The sequence below is a fragment of the Thamnophis elegans genome, chromosome 6, assembly GCF_009769535.1.
Source record: "Thamnophis elegans isolate rThaEle1 chromosome 6, rThaEle1.pri, whole genome shotgun sequence".
Classification (NCBI taxonomy): domain Eukaryota; kingdom Metazoa; phylum Chordata; class Lepidosauria; order Squamata; family Colubridae; genus Thamnophis; species Thamnophis elegans.
The window spans coordinates 11,122,591-11,144,727 of NC_045546.1; the positions used below are offsets into that span (position 1 = coordinate 11,122,591).

At 43.7% G+C, this 22,137-nt stretch overlaps 1 protein-coding gene across 4 annotated transcripts in view; it reads left to right on the forward strand.

The window, feature by feature from the left end:
* DEUP1 (deuterosome assembly protein 1) overlaps positions 1 to 20,601 on the forward strand; it is a 72,362-nt gene extending 51,761 nt beyond the window's left edge. For 3 of the 4 annotated variants that reach the window (XM_032220326.1, XM_032220323.1, XM_032220325.1), the window contains 2 exons: positions 15,293 to 15,569; positions 20,197 to 20,601. In XM_032220326.1, coding sequence (XP_032076217.1) covers positions 15,293 to 15,569; positions 20,197 to 20,370 — 451 coding nt within the window. In that variant the 3' untranslated portion in view covers positions 20,371 to 20,601. Of the gene's footprint in view, positions 1 to 15,292; positions 15,570 to 20,196 lie in introns of those variants that run through there. The other variant, XM_032220327.1, reaches the window with a different exon arrangement.
* The last annotated feature ends 1,536 nt before the right edge of the window (positions 20,602 to 22,137 follow it).

Here is a 22,137-nt window from a genome sequence, read left to right on the forward strand (position 1 = left end):
GTGAGCTCTGCTGCTAAATGGTAGTGAGTTAATCCTACTATGTCCAGAAGGGTCATATCTTAATCCCTTCACCCTGGAGATGAAGGTCTTTTGTTTTGTAGATAGGCTGGCCCAGTCTTTCTCAATGGGCACCAAATATCTGGTGGGGGCTGTTAAGAAAGGTGGAGGGTGTGTCTTTCTGCCTTCAGGAGCATGTTTCTCCATTCCTCCTTTAGGGAAATATAATATTCTGCCTTTTTAATATTTCTCAAAATATTTCATTCTTCTAGGAGAGGGGTCTTCCCTCACTTATTTTTCCAACCTTATGTTCCAGCTACATTAGGTTCTACAAGAAACAAAGAAGAGGGAGATTCTTCCTACAAATCTTCTATGCCCATGATGGCGCACCTATGGCACGCGTGCCAGAAGTGGCACGCAGAGCCATCTTTCCAGGGACACCAGCCATCACCCATTGCTCTTCCGGGTTCCGGCATGCACATACGCACTGGCCAGCTAGTCTTTGCACATGGAGAAGCACCGGAAATCGGAAGAGCAGCTCCCTGGCACGCATGCATCTGTCAGGAAGTTGAGTTTCTGGTTTCCGGCACATGCATGCACACCAGCCAGCTGCTCTTTGCACATGCATGTACGCCAGAAAGTGAAAGACCAGGTGACCGGCCCGTATGTGCACACTGGAATCCGGAAGCCCAATGTACCATGGTGCCGGGGAACTGCTCTTCCGGTTTCCGGTGCTCCCCTGCCCGCATGCTCCCATTTTGGCACTTGGTGCCAAGAAACTTCGCCAACACTGTTCTATGCCATGAGAAGGGAACAAAATCACAGAGAGGAAAGGAGAGGAGGGGAGGGGAGAAGAGAAGAAAGGAGAGAGGGGAGGAGAGGAGAGGAAAGGAGAGGACAGGAAGGGAGAGGAGGGGAAAGGAGAGGGAAGGAGGGAGGAGAGGGGAGAGGGGAGAGGAAAGGAGAGGAGGGGAGGGGAGAGGAAAGGAGAAGAGGGGAGAGGAGAGGAGATGGTGTCCAAACCCAGATTGCATCAGGGTTTCTTTGCTGGCTAAACATTCTGAAAGGCTGGTGGTTATTGTAACAAACGTTTACAATCCAAAATCTAGCATAAATGGTATTTTAAATCGTTTTAAATGTATAGAACAAGTGATTGAAGGTTTCTTAAAATTTCTGAGCTTGATAACTTTACTCTAGGAGCATCTAAGAAGAATCACTGCTCAAGAAATCTATACACTCAACTACTTGGGGGTGGGGGAGAACTTTTATCATGTATAATAGTATTTGGGAATAGCCTTGGGAGACAGAATGGAGAGCTGCAAATGGGACAATGACATCTTGTGAAAGATGTCTCAGCTCACAGAAGGAGGGATGGAATGAGAACATCTGGAGGGGGGGGAGAAGGAAAGGAGGAGAGAAATACTTTCAGTTTTGTAAGAATTCAGAATAACAGAACTGGAACGGACTTGGGGGTTTCCTTCCCTACTCAAGCAGGACTCTGCTTAACGTAACCTCACAATAAAAATAGAACTAGTACTCCTGGTTGTGCTGCTTGTGAAGGCCACCTTGCAGGGCTAACAAAATGCGACCACACCACATTAATGGCGACAAATGTCCAACGGAAGAAATCAGTCGGCCATTACTGTATCTTGCTATTCTGGACAGGCCCCCTGAGATCAGCCGTGTAGAACAAACGGCTTTTTTGTAGCAAGAGAATCTAATAAAAATGTCCTTGCGATGGTGATTGCTAGGCTGCATTTCCTGGAATTTATTGACACTGAGGATCCTGGAGCAACTGATATGACAAATATACTTCACAGAAAGCTGGAAGACATGAGAATTGCACTAGCTGAAGTGAAGATTTGGGACTTCGGTAATGATATCAGCAGTAAAAGGGAAGAATAGGCTAGTGCAGACACCCTCCCAATGTGTCTCTCCTTCTCTTCTCCTCTTCCAGTCTGCCTGGAGATCACAGCCAGGCCTTCCAGGTCCCCTGAGTCAGTAATAAATTGATTGGATAAAAAGTGGAAGTCAACCGCAAGTTGAAGTTGATGACTTCTGTTGTTGACTCCAAGGATATGTTCATCTGGTTTTCTTCTCAACCATGTAGAAGTGATTGGTAGCTGCTCCTCTGGGACAGCTTTCTTAATTTCCCAGCCAGTCTGGCTCATTTCCTCATGGTCTCCATCTAGAGCCCAAACAAGATTAACTAACTATGACCAACTGCTGAAGCACTGAATAGGGTAGTGAGGATTAAAGGAAAGGGCAACATAATTTACCTCAGAGTAAATGTACAATTTTACTTGGATTATTTTAATTAGGCATATATGTATACACACATACAGACAGACAGACAAGAGAGTAGACAGAGAGAAAATAGATAGATAGATGATAGATAGATAGATAGATGATAGATAGATAGATAGATAGATAGATAGACAGATAGATAGATGATAGATAGATAGATAGATAGATAGATAGATAGATAGATAGATAGATAGATAGATAGATGATAGATAGACAGACAGACAGACAGACAGACAGATAGATAGATAGATGATAGATAAGTTAAAGAACATGAGTTGTTACCTGAAAAGCTGACAGCGACCTCCCATCCTTGCCCCAGCTCCTGCCAATTTAACTGTTCAAAAGCATGCAAATGCGAGTAGATAAATAGATGCCACTTTGGTGGAAAGGTATAGTCATATTGGCCACAGAAATGTCCTTGGACAACGTTGGCTCCAGTGGTGGGATTCAATTTTTTTTACTACCGGTTCTGTGGGTGTGGCATGGTGGGCATGGCATGGCTTGGTGGGTGTGACAGGGGAAGGATACTGCAAAATCCCCATTCCCTCCCAATCAGCTGGGACTCGGGAGGCAGAGAATAGATGGGGGCGGGGCCAGCCAGAGGTGGCATTTACTGGTTCTCCGAACTACTCACAATTTCCGCTACTGGTTCTCCAGAACTGGTCAGAACCTGCTGAATACCACCTCTGGTTGGCTCTCTCAGTTAAGAAACAGAGGTGAGCATTTCCCCCTAGAGTCTGACACAACTGGATAGCGGGAACCTTTACCTTTATTTACCTTTATCTTTATCTATTTGGTAGTCTATTTCTCTTTCCACCCACAGCCCATAGAAAGCCGCACTTATTTTTATTTTTAAACATTTTGGGATCTCTTCCAGTTTTAAAGGAATTAGGAAATTCGGCAGTGGGGAGGTATTATAAGCCGTATACCCTACTTTTGTAAAAATCAGCATAGTAGTGCAGTGGTTAGAATGCAGTATTGCAAGCTGACTCTGCCCACTGCCGGGGATTTGATTCTGACCCGCTCAAGGTTGACTCAGCCTTCCGTCCTTCTGATAAAATGAGGACCCAGATTGTTGGGAGGCATATGCTGACTCTGTAAACTGCTTAGAGGGGGCTATAAAGCACTGCAAAACAATATGTAAGTCTTAAGTGCTAGTTGTGGGCTCAATTATAGATACTGTGTTTGGCTGTGAAAAATGAGTTGTGATTTAGAGTTGCGTTTTGGTCAAGCTTTTTAGGGCCTGTCTGCTGGATTTGAAGAAGGCTATGCCAGCTTTTAACGCTTTTTAAGAGGACAGGAGAGCGAAACAGCCTCAACATAATTGGGCTCAATCCATGGCAACTGTTTGACAGCACACATTGACAAGAGGCTCCAGTCAGCACTGGGCACCTTTGATCTTCCCAACCTCTTTTCATCCCTGTTGTTTGGCTGCTGGCAGAGTTTTGAAAACGAACCTGGCCCCTGCTTGCTCCTTTCTAATGACACTTTAGGTCACTGTAGTTTATTAGAGGTTCTCTCTTGACAAAGCCATTGCAATTACAGCAATTATAGCGGAGGGCAAACCAATGACGCCGTGCGTGCTGCCATTTGTCATGTGTTAACTAAGGGGACAGGCCATTCCATAATAGTCAGAGAACAATTACGATGTGATCATAATGGTCTTTGAAGCCCCCAAAAGAAAAAAAATCAGATTTGATGGGACTTTTTCAAGACTGGAGTTCTGTCAAGTGGCAAAAAAGGGAGGCATTGTCTCCAGCAATGGGGGTGATTTTGGGGAGGTTTTGTGTTATCCAAAGCAGAAAGAGCACAAACAGTTGTAAAAACTTGGAATTTTACAACAGTTTCCTGAAGTCTCTGCCTCCTTGTTATCGCCTTCCCTGCTTCATCAGCGCATAAAATATAAATAGTTAACAATGGGAGAGGATGCACAACCTCTGAAACGCCAGGCATGAAATTATAGATGAGATTTTCAGAAGATGACAGTCACAAAACCGGCTCTGAAATTCCACTGATACCTTGCGATAAAACTCAATGGAACCTATGTTTAATCTATCAATCAGAACAGAGCTGGAAGGGACCCTGGAGATCTAGTCCAACCTTCTGCTCAAGCAGGACACCTTATACCATTTCAGACAGGTGGCCATCCAGTCTTTTCTTAAGTGATGAAGCACCTACAGAAGCCATTCCACTGGTTCAGGGGGAAGCAACCTGCGGCTCTGGAGCCGCATGTGGCTCTTTCATCTCTCTGCTGCAGCTCCCTGTCACTCAAAATATGCTTCACAACCACCAATGTGCAACACTCGCTGGCATGTGATTGATAGAGCTTTTCAACCCCCAATACGCCAACCATGGATAAGTCCAAGAAATGAAAAGTTTCAGAAGAAAACAACATTTAATTCAACTATATATGCTAGTTTTTTAGCCGCTCAGGAAATAGTCAGACACTGGAAGGGTTTTGTGGCTCCCGGTGTTTTCTTTTCTGTGGGAAATGGGTCCAAGTGGCTCTTTGAGTGTTTAAGGTTGCCGACTCTTGCACTGGTTCATTGTCCTCACTGTTCGGAAGTTTCTCCTTAATTCCAGGTTGCTTTCTCTCCCCGATTAGTTTCCATCCATTTATTTGCACGAAGCTGTTTTTGTGTCCGTAAACACTTGCTATTGACATTGACATTCAGCTAGGATTACAGGTAGATTACAGGTACTGTTTGAAGTTATGAGGCCCTGGGAAAAAAGTGACGTGTCATCAGTCCTCGCCCTTACAACCGTTGCAAATAAATGCAGCTGGCATTTATTTAGATGGTTGCAGCCTCCTGGGCTCACGTGATTGCCATTTGTACTTTCTCAGCTGGCTTTCAACAAGCAACATCAGTGGGGAAAGCTGGGTTCACTGAATGACTTCAGGCTTCACTTAACAACCTTGGTGATTCGCTTAACAACCAGGACAAAAAAAGCTTGTAAAATCAGGGGTGACATATTCAAGAACTATCTCCCGTAGCAATGGACGTTCCTGTCCCAATTGTGGCTATAAATTAAAGACTCCTTGTATAAGAATATACTGTACTATATAAGAAAAATCTCAATAACAGCCTAATATTTTACCTAGATACACCATATTTTATTCAGAGACACCAGTGTAACCTCCCACTGTTTCCAGAGTCATTTGAAAGGTATTTTCATCTCTTTAATTTTCTAAAGAGTTAATTGGATTTAAGGCTTGAGACGACACATGTGTTCTGACCTAGGCTTCCCCAGAGCATGAATCAAACTCCTGGTCCCGACAAAAACCCCTTTTATTAATTTACTGTGAATTCTGCTCATTCACATCCAGCAAAGTCATTCAAGGGAGGATTTACAGCCACAGACCTTATCTGGCTTGGAGAGCTGCCAGGCCGATATTTGCAAAACTTGGCAACAAGTCTCAGAGAGTCACGAGCCAATTAATTGAACTAATTGTCTCCTGCAAACTCCACTCCCCTTTTGCTCCTCTTTTATTTCCTCTGGGAGGGGCCATTCATCGTCCACCTGTGGCCTTACTCCCAAGTCGACCAGTGTTCTTTAACGGTTCCCTTCGTCTGGCAACTCTGGGCATGCGCACACTGGGGACAGGCTCCAGCTGTTTGTCTGCCTCACTGATGTCTGACTCCGAAGACAGCCTAAGAACTGGCATACTGCCCTGGCCCCCTATCTGCCTCCGACACAAAGCCCTCATCAGAGGCTTCCCCAGATGCCCATGTTTCTCCCCAACCTCCTCACTGTCCGAATCTGCTGCCAGTTCTGCTGGCCGCTGGTGGGTCACAACAACATAAGCCATCATTCTTGATGCTGAAAATGTTTCACCACAAATCCCCTAGGTGACTTTTTTCACATAGTATTTTTTCGTTTGTATACAGAGAAATCAAGGACTAATTCTTTGTCTTCCAGGAAATAATTGGTTATACAGGAAGGAAGTCCCCGACTTAAAACAGTTCGTTTAGTGACTGTTCAAAGTTACAGCGGCAGTGAAAAAAGTGACTTACCATCACAGTTTTTCACAGTCACGACCTTTGCAGCATCCCCATGGTCACATGATCAAAATCCAGACACTTAGAAACTGGTTCCTATTTACAACAGTTGCTGTGTCCCGGAGTCATGTGATCACCTTTAGTGACCTGACAAGCAAAGTCAACCCAAATTCACTTAACAACCATGTTACTAACTTATCCACTGCATCAATTCAATAATACAACAGCAGAGTTGGAAGGGAACTTGGAGGTCTTCTAGTCCAACCCCTTGCCTAGGCAGGAAACCCTATACTGTTTCAGACAAATGGCTATCCAACATCTTCTTAAAGACTTCCAGTGTTAGGGTATTCCCAACTTCTGGAGGCAAGTTGTTTCCTTAACTACTGGGGCAAGAAAGGTCTAAAATGGGACAAAACTCACTTAACAAATGTCTCACTTAACAACAGAACATTTGGGCAGAATTGTGGCTACCTGTAAACGGTACAAGTTCAAACGTTCAGTAATTAGATGCTGAAATTGTTTCTCCTGAATTGTTTTTTCTACAGTAGGTGCCCTGAGGGGTGGTATTCACTTACTTTCCCCTACTGGTTCACAAATGTGAGCGCACCCCATCCACGCATGCACTTGGCCTTCAACACATGCATTTTGAGCGTGTGCGACTTGCGTGACTTGAAAATGTGCCTACATAGAACAGCATAGAGTCAGGGGGAGGCACCCACAATTTCCACTATCGGTTCATCTTAATCGGTCCAAACCAGCTGAATACCACCTCTGGTGCCCTACATAGTTCCATTAGCGTACTAAGTTGTAGGGGAACGCGGTGGCTCACTGGCTAAGATGCTGAGCTTGTCGATCAGAAAATTCAGTGGTTTGAATCTCTAGCGCCGCGTAACTGGGTGAACTCCCGTTACTTGTCCCAGCTTCTGCCAACCTAGCAGTTTGAAAGCATGTAAAAATGCAAGTAGAAAAATAGGAACCACCTTTGGTGGGAAGGTAACAGCGTTCCGTGTGCCTTCGGTGTTTAGTCATGCCGGCCACATGACCACAGAGACTTCTTCGGACAGCGCTGGCTCTTCGGCTTTGAAACGGAGATGAGCACCGTCCCCTAGAGTCGGGAATGACTAGCACATATGTGCGAGGGGAAACTTTACCTTTACCTTAGTAAGTTGTATGTCCTTAATTTAATTTAATTTAATTTATTGAATTTATAGGCTGCCCAATCCCGGAGGTCCTTCTCTGGCAATATACAAAATGCAAAATGCTAGGAGCTAGTTGGGCTTGAGTACCCAATGCCATGGTTTGTCACAGGCTGGGTTTTTTTTTAATTTAATTTAATGCTAGTCTCTCAATTTTCTTTCATTTTGTTTTCCTTTTCAAGTCTTGGGAGAGCACAAAATGTCCAACATCCTATTTCCCATCTCCATTACATTTTTTCTTCATTTTGCCAAAGCTCAAAATTTCCTTTGACTTAACAGAGGCCCATTAAAGAGATTTTTTTTTAAAAGTATGAAAATCATACTCTCTTATGCTTTTCTAAACCTTGGAAAGATATTTCCTTTGTGAGGGAATATCATATTGTGAAGCCTTCCTAATATGCCACCCTGGTTTTCCTCCCAATATTAATTTTAAAAGCCGTATAGGACGTGTTAATACTAAGTAATAAAAAGGTAAGAGGAGGGAACAAAAAAAACCCAGTATGTGATGTAAATGGCTCAGTAGGAAATTATTTTAATAAGCAGTCTGAATTATGTCTTTCATCTCAGCTCTTTTTCTCTCATGCCAGATGCAATTTTGAGAAGTTTCATTAAAAGTACTTCGGTGCTGGTACAGCATGAAAAGTTGTGTCATTTGAAGCAGTACCAAATGAAGGCAGAGTACATGAAATTTTAACGTGAAGGGAAAAGAGGACAAAATACGATGATATCTGTAGCTCAGGCTTGAACAGTAGAGTCTTTGACGCTCCCTGTGCTTGGTTGTTTTCTTACAGACGTTTTGTTACCCAGCTAGGGAACATCACCAGGGTGAGTTGAGTGTGGGATTTGTTCCAGTGGTGAGATTCAAATAATTTAACAACCGGTTCTCTGCCCTAATGACCAGCTGGGTAGGTGTGGCTCTGTAGTCGTGGCCAACTCAACGTCACTCACATCGATGGGCACTTCGCCTTAGCTGTTACCATGTATTAAGGGTTTACCGGAGAGGCAGTTTCTGTAAGCAGGGCAATAAAGATTATGCTAGAAACAACACCAGAATGTTTCCTTCCTGCTTTCCTTGCAGGATTAGCTCTGTAAAGTGGGAAAAAACAAAAGGAGATTTCTTCCAACAACCGGTTCTCTGAACTGCTTAGAAAGTTAACAACCGGTTCTCCTGGATAGGTGTGAACCGGCTGAATCCCACAACTGATTTGTTCCCTGTTTATATATCAGTAGGCCTTAACTTATGATTGATCATTTAGTGATTAGTCAAACTTATGACCTATCTGAAAAGGAGATGCCCCCCCCCTCAGGGTCATGTAATCCAGTGGTGAAATTCAGCCGGTTCTACCCGGTTCGGGCGAACCGGTAGTGGCAGAGGTGGGAGGCTCACCCAGACATCATCACATCTTGTTTTTGACGCTCTGTGCATGCACAGAAGCCCTGCACACGCTCACATTTGCAAACCGATAGCGATGGTAAGTTAATTTCATCCCTAATGTGACCCCATTTTGAATACTTAGCACCGCACCATATTTATGGCCCTTTGCAACATTCCACAGTCACGTGACTGCATTTTACAATGGTTTTACTAAAAAATTGCCATTTCGAAGGAAGGAATGCAGGATTTAAAGTATGTATTAGCCCCACCGTTTCATCTGTCTTCCTACGTTCAGAAAGAAACCGGTATATTTCTAACTTCTATCTGAGGGCACTTAAATAGTTCCACTCAGTGGCAAATTGAATTATTTTCTTTCTGGATTCTTTCTTAAATTCTTCTAGATGGCACAACTAACCTGTTTATTTATTGTAGCACTTGTGTTGTGCACGCCAGCTTGCTGAAATTCCTGTTGCTGGCTTGAAGGACATGTATAGATGTGAAGTTGGTATTTATCTAACTGGGACGGCTGCTGTTGCCATTTTCCCATCCTGGTGCCGTAGCTTAAGAAAAGGCTATTTGCCTTTTTTTTTTTTTTTTTTAATTTAAATGGCTGGAAATACAGTTATGTATAAATCATGGAGTCCCGAATGTTTTTTTTTCCAACTCTGCAAATCTCCAGATGAGCTAAAGTTTTCTATATCTCTTTGCATTTGTTTGGTGGTCATCCAGAATTTTGCAGCTCATATTTGGCAACGATAAATCTTGAAATCCTGGAAATTAAGTGCATCTGTGATTCTGGCTTTCGCTTCGACTTTTTGATTTTTAATTTTTTTTTAAACAATCCATTATCGTTTTCCCTTTAAAAGCTACTGTTAAATTATCAAACAGAAGTAGGTGAACCAAACTATTATTGATAGCTTATTTTAACTCCAGGGTGTCGTTTATTTTTTTAATAAATGTAAAAGCCCGACTTTTTTCTATTTTAATTTGCTGTTCCGTTACCATGGCAATTATACCAAGCAAAAAATGGCAGTGGGTAAGTTTGGGATAGCAAATATAAAAATGTGTTGAGCTTTGGGGGAAGATGGGGGTAGATAATTGGCAATTTCCAGATGCCGCGCTAATGTGTTTCTGCTATTTATAGTCACTCTTCTTGATCATGTTTGTCCAGCGGACAGAAAAAACTCAAAAACAAACAGTTATAAGTAATTTTTCTTCTCTTATCTGTATTATAGATATTTAGAATTTGAAGCAGAGATTCTTCACTTTCATGTGTCAGATTCCTTTTACAATATAGTGAAGCTTTAGAGCAGGGATGTCAAACTCAAAGCCCGCAGGCCAGTTCCGGCCCGCGATGTGGTCAGATCCGGCCCATGGGGCCGTCCTGGAAAATGTGAGGGGTCGGCTCTTGTTGCTTTGGCCCGGTCTACATGCGTCACTTGGGCCCAGTCTTCCTGTGTCACTTCCTTCCGGTCTACCCAATGCAAAGAGGAAAGATCAGGCCAGCGTAGCTTCGGCCCGGTCTACCCAATGCAAAGAGGAAACATGCCAGCAGTTTGGGGAATAGTATCAAGCTGGCCATGCCCACCCACTTGGCCACGCCCAACCAGTTGGCTATGCCCACCAGCCCCCACAAGGTCAACCACAACCCTGATACAGCCCTCAATGGAATTGAGTTTGACATGCCTGCTTTAGAGAGAATATCAGCCATGCCCACGTTGTAAATGGTCCATCTAACACTCCCAGCTGACAGAGGAACTGGGGGCAGATGTAGTCCTCTAACATCTGGAGGACATGGAGCTGAAAATGACTGCAGTATACAGTTAGTTCTCAAGGTCCATCCTTCGTGTGTGCACTTTCAGCAGGCAACGACAAAAAGGTTAGCCATTACGAGTAGCGGGTCTCCTGCTTGAGCAGGGGATTGGACTAGAAGACCTCTGAGGTGCCTTGCAACCCTATTATTCTATAGAATAATTGGAAGGAACCTCAGAGGTCTTCTAGTCTAATCCCTTGCTCAAGCAGGAGACCCTATACCTGTGATGGCGAATCTATGGCATGCGTGCCACAGGTTGCATGTGGAGCCATATCTGCCAGCATGCAAGCCGTCAGCTCCAGCACGCAGGTGCGCGCCAGCCACCTGATTTTTGATCTTCCGGAGGAAAGTCTCCGGAACCTGGGGAGGGCAAAAAACAGGCCCAACGGGCCAACCGGAAGTTTGAACTTCTGGTAAGCCCGTTGCAGAGGTGGGTTCCTACCAGTTCGCACCTATTCGGTAGAACCAGTTCATCAAATCTACTGAACCGGTTAGAAGAGGTTCTATCAGTGGACCCGGAAAGCAGGCCACACCTACAGAAGAGGTTCCAAAAAATTTTGAAACCCACCACTGACACACACACACACACACACACACACACACACACAGAGAGAGAGAGACAGAGACAGACAGACAGACAGACTGACACAGAGAGAAAGAGAAAGAAAGGAAGAAATAAATAAATTTAAAAAGAAAGAAAGAAAAAGAGTGAGAGATGAAAAAAGAAAAAAGGGACAAAGAGACAAAAGGAAGGGGAGAGAGAGAGAGAGAGAGAGAGAGAGAGAGAGAGAGAGAGAGAACACATGGCCGGCAAGCCACTCCCACCAGGTCACATGGCGGGCAAGCCACTCCCACAAAGGAGGCCACACCCAGAGTAGGTTTCAAAAAAATTTGAAACCCACCACTGGCCCGTTGGGACTGTTTTTCACTTCCCCTGGCCTACCGGAGGAAATACCAAGCTCAGCTTGGAGGCGAGTAGTGCAGTGTGCGGGCGGGGGGGGAGCGTATGTGTGTGCGCGCATGCATGCTCATGTGGGGTCCACTTTGCATTATGGGTGCCCTCCCATTTTTAGCATTCAACCACAAAAAGCTTAGCCATCACTGCCCTATACCACATCCTATCTATATCTGTATTATCTCTCCACCAAGTGAGCGTAGTGAGTAATAACGCATGGAAGTCCATAAAGCTCTTAGTGCTGTGAAGTCTCTGGTAGGCCAACCACAGGACATCTGACGATGTGATGGGTTACCATGTGGGACTCTGCGTGCCTGGGTGGGTGGGCTGCATGGGAGCCCCTGGTCTCATCAAAATTATTATCCAAAACAAAGTCTCACCAACAGACATCCCTGTGCTTTCCCAGAGCTTTAATCCACCGACATAACTCCTAAAAGGGACCCCGAGGAGGTCGCATCAAACGGATGCCGTTGGGCATATCATCACGTATTAATTTAATCCGTCCGTATTTCAGCCAACTTCTCCAAAGGCGCCAAAGGACATGTGCCTTGTTTCATTGTTCGTTGTCACAGTGCCAAGACTGTGACAAAATGCAGCAGTGCTCCACTGTGATAAACAGAAACGATTTGCTTCAGATGTTTATCGTAGCTATGCTGGATATTTGGACAGAGTCCAAACTTAAAAAGGAACTGAGACCTGAAAGCTACAGAAGACCACTTCTGGAATACAATACAGATAGTCCTCGATTTATGACCACAATTGAGCCCAAAATTTATGTTGCTAAGTGAAACATTTGTTTAGTGAGGGATGCCATATTTTACGAGCTTCCCTGCCACAGTTGTTAAGGGGATCATTGCCCTTTGTTAAGCTAATAACATTGCGATTAAGTGAATCTGGTTTCCCCCTTGACTTTAGCAATATTAATAGCACTTAGGTTTATATAAGAGACGAGGTGGCGCAGTGGTTAAATGCAGCACTGCAGGCTACTTCAGCTGACTGCAGTTCTGCAGTTCGGCTGTTCAAATCTCACTGGCTCAGGGTTGACTCAGCCTTCCATCCTTCCGAGGTGGGTAAAATGAGGACCCGGATTGTTGTTGGGGGCAATATGCTGACTCTGTAAACCGCTTAGAGAGGGCTGAAAGCCCTATGAAGCGGTATATAAGTCTAACTGCTATTGCTATATACCGCTTTATATACAGTGCTTTACAGCCCTCTCTAAGCGGTTTACAGAGCCAGCTTATTGCGCCCAACAATTTGGTTCCTCATTTTATCCACCTTGGAAGGATGGAAGCCTGACTCAACCTTGAGCCTCGTGAGAATTGAACTGCTGGCAATCGGCAGAATGAGCCTGCAGTACTGCACTCTAACCACTGCGCCACCACATCTCATTGCTTCTGGCTTTGCTTGTCAGAAGATCACAAAAGCTGATCATGTGACACACACCCCCTCAGGCCCAGCCACCATCATAAATATGAGCTAGTTGCCAAACATCTTTTGATCACGTGACCACAGGGATGATTCAACGGTCGTTAAGTGTGAAAAATGGTCCTAAGTCACTTTTTTTCAGCGCCGTGGTCACTTTGAACAGTCAGTAAATGAAATGTTGTGAGTTGAGAACTACCTGTGTTAAGTCCCAGGATGTCTTTGTTTGTAAAGATGCTGTTCAGCTGGACTTTCTGAGCAACTTTCCATTCAAGTGTAAAGCTAGTCCTTAGCTTACGACCGGAAGGGGCCCCCAAAATCTCCATTGCTAAGCAAGAGTTGTTAAGTGTGTTGTGAGTTATTATGTTTTGCCATCATGATTAAGTGAATCATTGCAGTTGTTAAGTGAAGTATGTGGTCACTAAGTGAATCTGTCTCCCACCCCAGTGGTGGGATTCAGCCAGTTCGCATCTATTCGGGAGAACCTGTTGTTACCTCTCTAAGCAGTTCGGAGAACCAGTTGTTGGAAGAAATCTTTTGGTTTTTTCCCACTTTTTCAGGGCTAATCCTGCAAGGAAGGCAGGAAGGAAACATTCTGGTGTTGTTTCTAGCCTCATCTTTATTGCCCTGCTTACAGAAACTGCCTCTCCGGTTAACCCTTATTACATGGTAACAGCTAAGGTGAAGCGCCCATCGACGTGAGTAACACTGAGTTGGCCACACCCACCCAGTCACATGACCACCAAGCCCCACCTACCCAGCTGGTCATTAGGGCAGAGAACCGGTTGTTAAATTATTTGAATCTCGCCATTGTGTCTCGTCCCACCCCCACCCCCACTTGACTTTGCTTGTTACAAGCCAGTTGGGAAGGTCACAAACGGTGATCATAGGTAGGTCTCATTTACTCTGACTGTCAATATGTTTTTAGGTGCAGTTGAAGGAGCTGGTCTTTATTGGTAGCTCTCCATTGACAACTTATAGTTATTAAGTGAGTAACCTAGTCGTTAAGTGAGTCTTGCTTCCCCACTGACTTTGATTGTCAGAAGGTCATCAAAGGGGATCGCATGACCCCTGGGGCACTGCAACCGTCGTAAATACGAACCAGTTGCCAAGCATCTAATCATGGGGATACTGCAAAGGTTGTAAGTATGAACATGAGCCACAGATCACTTTTTTCAGTTCTGGGTGTAAATTTAAACGGTGACTAAATGAACCGTTATAAGCCGAGGACTACATATCCATGCCAGTTGCCAAGAGCCCGAATTTTTATCATACCACCACAGGATGCTCCGATGGCCATAAGTGTGAAAAACTGATCATAACTCACTTTCCATAGCATTGCAACTTTGAATGCCACTAAACGAATGGTTGTAAATCAGGGATTACCTAGGTTTGATATGTTTTACATAAAATTAATACCGTATTTTTCGGAGTATAAGACACACCTTTTTCCCTCAAAAAAGAGGGTGAAAATCTGGGTGTGTCTTATACACTGAATACTGCATTTTTGGCCTCCCGAAATCTCGCTCCCTTTGCAAAAATGGCCATGCATACCCTTTAGGAGGCTTCCAGAGTGCTCCTGGGGGCCATGGAGGGCAAAACTGAGCGAAAAACAGGCCGGGTTTTGCTCCTTTTTGACCTCCCCAGCTCCCAGGAACACTCTATAAGCCTCCTAAAGGCTATGCATGCCCTTTTTTTTTGATAAAAAATGGGGCCATTTTTGCAAGGTCTGCAGAGTGCAAAAACCTTTTTTTTATTTGCCTCTTCAAAATCTTGGTGCATCTTATACTCCGGTGCATCTTATATTCCAAAAAATACAGTATTTTAAGAGCTTAGACCTTTTTTTTTTGCCACATGGATATTGTGTTGTGTTCCATAAAAGAACGCTGGATGAACAGTTTCCTACCGAATAAGGAGCCAAGGTGGCGCAGTGGTTAGGGTGCAGTATTGCAGGCCACTTCAGCTGACTGTTATCTGCAGTTCAGCGGTTCTAATCTCACCGGCTCAAGGTTGACTCAGCCTTCCATCCTTCCGAGGTGGGTGAAATGAGGACCCGGATTGTTGGGGGCGATATGCTGACTCTGTAAACCGCTTAGAGAGGGCTGAAAGCCCTATGAAGTGGTATATAAGTCTAACTGCTATTGCTATTGCTATAATTTGCTTTTTAGGAACATTTTGAAGCTCCGACTGATCGTCATAACCTTATAAACATTTTTGCTCTTTTAGGCCTGTGCAGGATTCAATCCAGTCTGCAATATATGAACATTTGGGATGCTGCCAAACGCATGTTCCTGACTGGCATGGCCTGCGGGATAGGATTACTCTTGAAAGCAATGGCCCTTCGCTTCCTGAAATATCGAGCCGAGAGCGTGAACCCGTAGCAGATGGTAGATCTCCCTCCCCCCTAGAGGTGCTCCCACCATACTGCTCCACTTCCTTTCCTCATCGGAATAAATCTGACGTATTGCTGAACCAGGTCTACATTATGGAAGAAAGACAGATGGTAATTTATTATTTTGCTTCGTAAGAGCGGGGTCAATATTCTCTCGGCGAGCCGAGGGATGAGAAACTGTTTTCAGCGAGTGGGCACGACATAAACTTTTTAGGTGGGTCCTTCCTACAAACTGACAGCTGTCAGGAACTTGTGCATTCACAAATGACAGTGGTGGTAGATACCTCAGTCCCACTAGGTCTATTTATCAACATGTTAATTTGATGGCATTGTTTCCTCCTTCTCGTGTTCTCCAAGATGTTCTTCACCTTCAAAAGTTCTTTTTAATTTTATTTCTCGGCAGGTTCACACACTTTCAAACTCAATACAGATAGTCCTCAACTTATGACCGGTGGGGTGGCCTAGCGACCCTTTGCTAGGACCATTGGCCCGACCTTAGGAGTTCTTACGACCCAGATTAGAAGTTCTGAGGGCCGCTTCCTCTCACAGTCACATGACCACAATTCGAGCACTTGGTACTGGGCCACAATTCACATCTGTTTGCGGTGTCCTCTGGTCAGGTGACCACGATTTAGGACAGTTTTCTCCCAAACTGGCCTTTATGTTCAATTTTTGGCAAAACTGGGCCCACAGTAAGCCATTGGTTCGCTTAACAATCACAGCGTTCGCTTAACAACTTCCATAAAAAAAGATCATATGTCAGATTGCTCACAACCTGTTTTACAACAATCACGACTTAAGACCATGATGGGCAGGCTCTATTACGGTCGTAACTCAAGGAGTACCTGAATTTAGCTCACCTTTCCTATTATCTAAGAAGTGCCCTATGGAATCTACTGTGTAACATGCCGGTTGCACATGTATTTATTTAAAACCTTCAAGTCACACCTAGAATACTGCATCCAGTTTTGGTCACCACACTATAAAAAAGATGTTGAGACTCTAGAAAGAGTGCAGAGAAGAGCAACCAGAATGACTAGGAGACTAAAACATACGAAGAACGGTTGCAGGAACTGGGCATGGCTAGTCTAGTGAAGAGAAGGACCAGGGGAGACATGATAGCAGTCTTCCAATATTTGAGGAGCTGCCACAGAGAGGAGAAGGTCAAGCTATTTTCCAAAGCACCTGAAGGCCAGACAAGGAATAATGGATGGAAACCAAACAAGGAGAGATTCAACCTAGAAATGAGGAGAAATTTTCTGACAGTGAGAACAATCAACCAATGGGACAGAAGTTGCCTTCTGAAGTTGTGGGAGCTTCATCACTGGAAGCTTTCAAGAAGAGACTGGACTGCCATCTGCCAGAAATGGTGTAGGGTCTCCTGCTTGGGCAGGTGGTTGGACTAGATGACCTACAAGGTCCCTTCCAACTCTGTGAATCTGTTAAAAATAGTCTGGATTAGCAGGGTTCTCACCAAGTCAATTGTGTGTGACTGCAAACACATTCATGCTCCGAGACATCACATTGCCAGCAATCAAGAGTCAAATGGATAGGCAAAAGAAAATACTTAAATTTGCAATCACCCTACATTTAAAGCCTGATGTAGAATTTTTTTAAAATTGCTTTTTTAAAGAGGTATTTAAATGTGCTACTTTTACTTCCCCGCTTATTTCAGATTTAGATATTATGCATCCTTTTGGCATTGTGGAAATCTCACAGTGCTATTTTGATGATGCTCCAGGAAGCATTAAATTTACTCTGCCGAAAAATGTCACGTTAGTGATAATATCCAAAGTAATATAAAAATTATATCTACTGATTAATTTGTAATGGCTCATTCCTGCACATGAGCTCACTTAATTCTGCATTTTAAAAAAAGGGAGAAAATGGATATGCAAGAAACTAACTTGAATATAGATCAGCGTTTCTCAACCCCGGCAACTTTAAGATATGTGGACTTCAATTCCCAGAATTCCTCAGCCAGCGTAGCCAGGAGTGCTTTCCTAAAATCTTTCACTGTGGCCGTTAAGCAAACGTTGCAGTCATTAAGCAAATTCGTTCATTTGAATGGCATTTTGTGCCAAAAACTAGTAAAAATATCACGAATTGTTGTTGTGTGACACGCTATAAGTGATTATAAAGACAACCAGATGCCAAGCACACAACATGTTGTTATTGTGTCCCCATTGGATGTGGGTGTAGGTGTGCCGTGGTGGGATTCGCACCACTTCGGGAGAACCAGTTGTTAACTTTCTGAGCAGTTTGGTGAACTGGTTGTTGGAAGAAATCATTAGGGCAGAGAACCGCTTGTTAAATTATTTGAATCCCGTGTGTGTATGTGTGTGTGTGTGTTTGTGTGTGTGTGTGTGTGTGTGTGTGTGTGTGTGTGTGTGTGTAGATTAGCATTTACAACACCCAGTGTACTGCTTTATGGACCATAAAGAACACCGGTTCTGTGACCTTAGAAAATTCCAATAGTTGTTAAGCAACTGAAGGTTGTCAAGGATTGCTGTAAGTTGAAGTGGCAAAACATACCTAATATTTGGTATAGGTGGATTAGGTGGGTTAAAGTGAGAGTTACTGGCCCAGTTGGCTTTCGTGTCTAAAGAGAGACAAATATTAATCGGTTCTGGTGATTGGTCCAAAGTCACCCAGCCAGTTCTCATGCCTACGACAAACTTAGAATTCAGTTTCCTGTTTTCTAGACCAACCAACTTAACCATTGCACCAAACTGGCTGAAAATACCACTCTGATTAATGTACTGTTGACTTCATCAAACCAAAATAAATATATACATACATATGTATATTGTAGCAAGATACAGTTAGAAAAATGGAGGAGAGGCTGTTTCTAGGTACACCCTTTCCTTTCCATCTTGCAGACTGTTTTCTGCACCTTCTTCAACAGTTAGAGTAGACCAGTGGTAGTCAACCTGGTCCCTACCGCCCACTAGTGGGCGGTAGGGGTTTGCTGTAACTCTGCTTTATAAATTTTATAAAGTAAAGTTACTTCCCTACTTTATAAATCACCATTACTGTGGAACCGGTGGGCGGTTAGAAAATTTTACTACTAACAGAGATACAAAAGTGAGCGGTAGGTATAAAAAGGTTGACTACCCCTGGAGTAGACTATCAACTACGGCTGCTAGAGTTCTAACAACCACTAGATGGCAGCAGAGAGACAAGAGAAAATTTTATACACACTGCTGCCATCTGGTGGCCCTCTGCATTATATGGCCTAGATACAGTACAGGTAGTTTTCCCCTTACAACAGTTCGCTTAGTAGCCGTTTGAAGTTACAACAGCACTGAAAAAAGTGACATATGACCATTTTTCACATTTGTGACCGTCATAAACATGAACCAGGTACCAAGCATCCTTAGGGTCATATGATTTATATTCGGACGCTTGGTAACTGGTTCATATTTATGATGGTTATAGCATCCAGAGGGTCACGCGATCCCCTTTTGCGACCTTCTGGCAAGCTAAGTCAATTGGGTAAGCTTAACAACTGGGTTACTAATTTAACAACTGCAGCAATTCGCTTAACAACGGTGCCAAGAAAAGTCGTAAAATGGGGCAAAACTCACTCAACAAATTTCTCACCCGGCAACCTAAATTTTAGGCTCAATTGTAATCGTCCATTGAGGAGTACCTGTAGAGCAGGGGGGTCAAACTCAAGGCCCGGGGGCAGGATCTGGCCCGGGGGATGCTTAGATCTGGCCCATGGGCCCTCCCGAGATCCATTTTTGCTGGCAGAAGCACCATGGACCAGTCCTTCACTGTTTCCAGAGTAATCCTCCCAAGCTCCGTTTTCACTTAGGCCCCCATAGGCGCTCCTGACATGAGTGATGTTGAGCTGGCCACGCCCACTCCAGCCCCCCAAGGTCCAACACAACCCTGATGCGGCCCTCAATGAAATCCAATTTGACCTCCCTGCTATAGAAGATCTCAAGAAGCCAACAGAGGCCTAGGCTGCATAAACAGAGGGATAGAATCAAGATCATGGGAAGTGTTAACACCATTTTGTAATGCCTTGGTAAGGCCACACTTGGAATACGGCATTCAGTTTTGGTCGCCATGATGTAGAAAAGATGTAGAGACTCTAGAAAGAGTGCAGAGAAGAGCAACAAAGAGGATTAGGGGACTGGAGACTAAAACATATGAAGAATGGTTGCAGGAACTGGGTATGTCTAGTTTAATGAAAAGAAGGACCAGGGGTGACATGGTAGCAGTGTTCCAATATCTCAGGGGTTGCCACAAAGAAGAGTGAAGTCAATTCTCCAAAGCACCTGAGGGTAAAACAAGAAGCAATGGGTGGAAACTAATCAAGGAGAGAAGCAACTTAGAACTGAGGAGAAATTTCCTGACAGTTAGAACAATTAATCAGTGGAACAACTTGCCTCCAGAAGTTGTGAATACCCCAACACTGGAAGTCTTTAAGAAGATGCTGTATAGCCATTTGTCTGAAACGGTATAGGGTTTCTTGTCTAGGCAGGGGGTTGGACTAGAAGACCTCCATGGTCCCTTCCAACTCTGTTATTCTATTTGTGGAGTTCTATTTCTATTCTGTTCTAGGATATCACCGGTGGGATTGTAGGGCCCAGCAAGATACCTGTAAAGATTGCATGTCTCAAACATTTAAAGCATACTTTCAGCAGTGCCCCTGCGCTAATAAGGAAAGCAGCCTTAATTATACGTGTGTTCATTGTGTCAAAAAATTTTGTGTGTCATTCAGCCTTCCCGAGAGAGTTTGTTCCCGGCCGCTGCAGCAGAGAAATTCCGACAAGAGGAAGAGAGGAGAGCACAGGACTTCGAACAGATTTTAAACTCTCACATTGAAGAACTGCGAAGGCAGTCAGCAAATACCCTGAAGCACCATGCCACTCTCAAGCATATCCACCGCAGATGAAGCTTTAAAAAAAAACAAAAAACCTTAAATTGTACAGATAAATCCCTGCACCAAACATCAGCTACCATTTAAAAAAAAAAAAAAAACTTTAGCCCAAGAATTTTTTTTTGGTAATGTGAGATTTTTATATCGTTTCGCTGTGGAGTTCATTTCAACATGAATTTGGAAGATTGTGTATCAAGAGGTCTCAAAAGAAAGTCTGGAAATTAAATGTGAATATATATTTTTTAATTTTTTTAGTGCGATCCAAAATTCTGTTTTCATATTCAAAATGCTGCATCCAAAATGTTATTTTGGAGACTGATTCAAGGTGGGTTGCAAGGCTGGGAACAAAATTCACACTAATGTGACTGTTATGGGTCTCATCAAAACAAGAAACAGTTTCAAGTATTTCAGCTCTTGAGGTTAGGGTTAGGGTTAGGGTTAGGGTTGGTTCCACCACAAAACCGCGTTCGACTAAACCGCGCTCGACTAAACCGCGTAGCTGACGTCATCAAGAGGGCGACAACAGCGCGGAGACAGAAGCACGCTGTAAACGCTAAACCTAAAATTAACCCCTAACCCTAACCCCCCTAAACCTAACCCTAAACCTAACCCTTAACTTAACCCTAAACCTAACCCTAACCCTAAACCTAATCCTAACCCTTAACCTAACCCTAAACCTAACCCTAACTCTTAACCTAACCCTAACCCTAACCCTAACCCTTAACCTAACCCTAAACCTAACCCTTAACCTAACCCTAAACCTAACCCTAACCCTAAAGCTAACCCTAAACCTAACCCTTACCTTAAGTTGAATCGGCTTGCTTTCAAAGCGCTATTTAAAGCGCCCTTCTTTCTCCGCGCTGGCTGTTGTCGCCCTGTTGATGACGTCAGCGACGCGGTTTTATCGGGCGCGGCTTAGTCGAGCGCGATTTTGACGGATCACGGTTAGGGTTAGGGTATTTTGTTGCTTACAATCTCCATTGACTGCAGTTTTGCAACCCAGATATGGTAGTGTTAACTTTAGCCTTCCTTTAATTCAGATAATTTTCCCTGGCAAAATCTAACTTAATACAGGTAATCCTTGATTTACAACCAGAATTGAGCCCAAAATTTATATTGCTAAGAGAGAAATTTTTTCTTAAGTACCGTATTTTTCAGAGTATAAGGCGCATAAGAAATTATTAGTGCAGAGAACCGGTTGTTAAATTACTTGAATCCCACCACTGCTTCTAATGTCTCTTCCAGCTCTGGAATGCTCCAACACTGGAGGTTTTTAAGAAGAGATTGGACAACCATTTGTCTGAAATGGCATAGGGTCTCCTGCTTGTAGGACTAGAAGACCTCCAAGGTTCCTTCCAACTCTGTTATTCTGTTATGTACAGAGGAAGAGCTCATGTTGGCAGGACAAAATGTTGTTGACGTGGAAGGATGGAAGGCTGAGTCAACCTTGAGCCTGGTGAGATTCGAACTGCCAAATTGCAGGCAGCCAGCAGGCAGCAGAAGTAGCCTGCAGTACTGCACTCTAACCACTGTGCCATTGTGACTCTGATAAATCCAAAGAAGTTACCGTAAATCTATAGACTGAAAAGAGAATTTATCACAAAAGAAAAAGTAATGTAAAAACACGTAGGATGACAACTTAAGTTAGTTACTTATTTACCTTTTTAAATAATGTTTTGGACTTCAGCCTATGTATTGCAAAAGTTTATATTTGCTGAGGCCAAGTTTTCGTGTGTGTGTGTGTGTGTGTGTGTGTGTGTGTATACACATACATACACACAT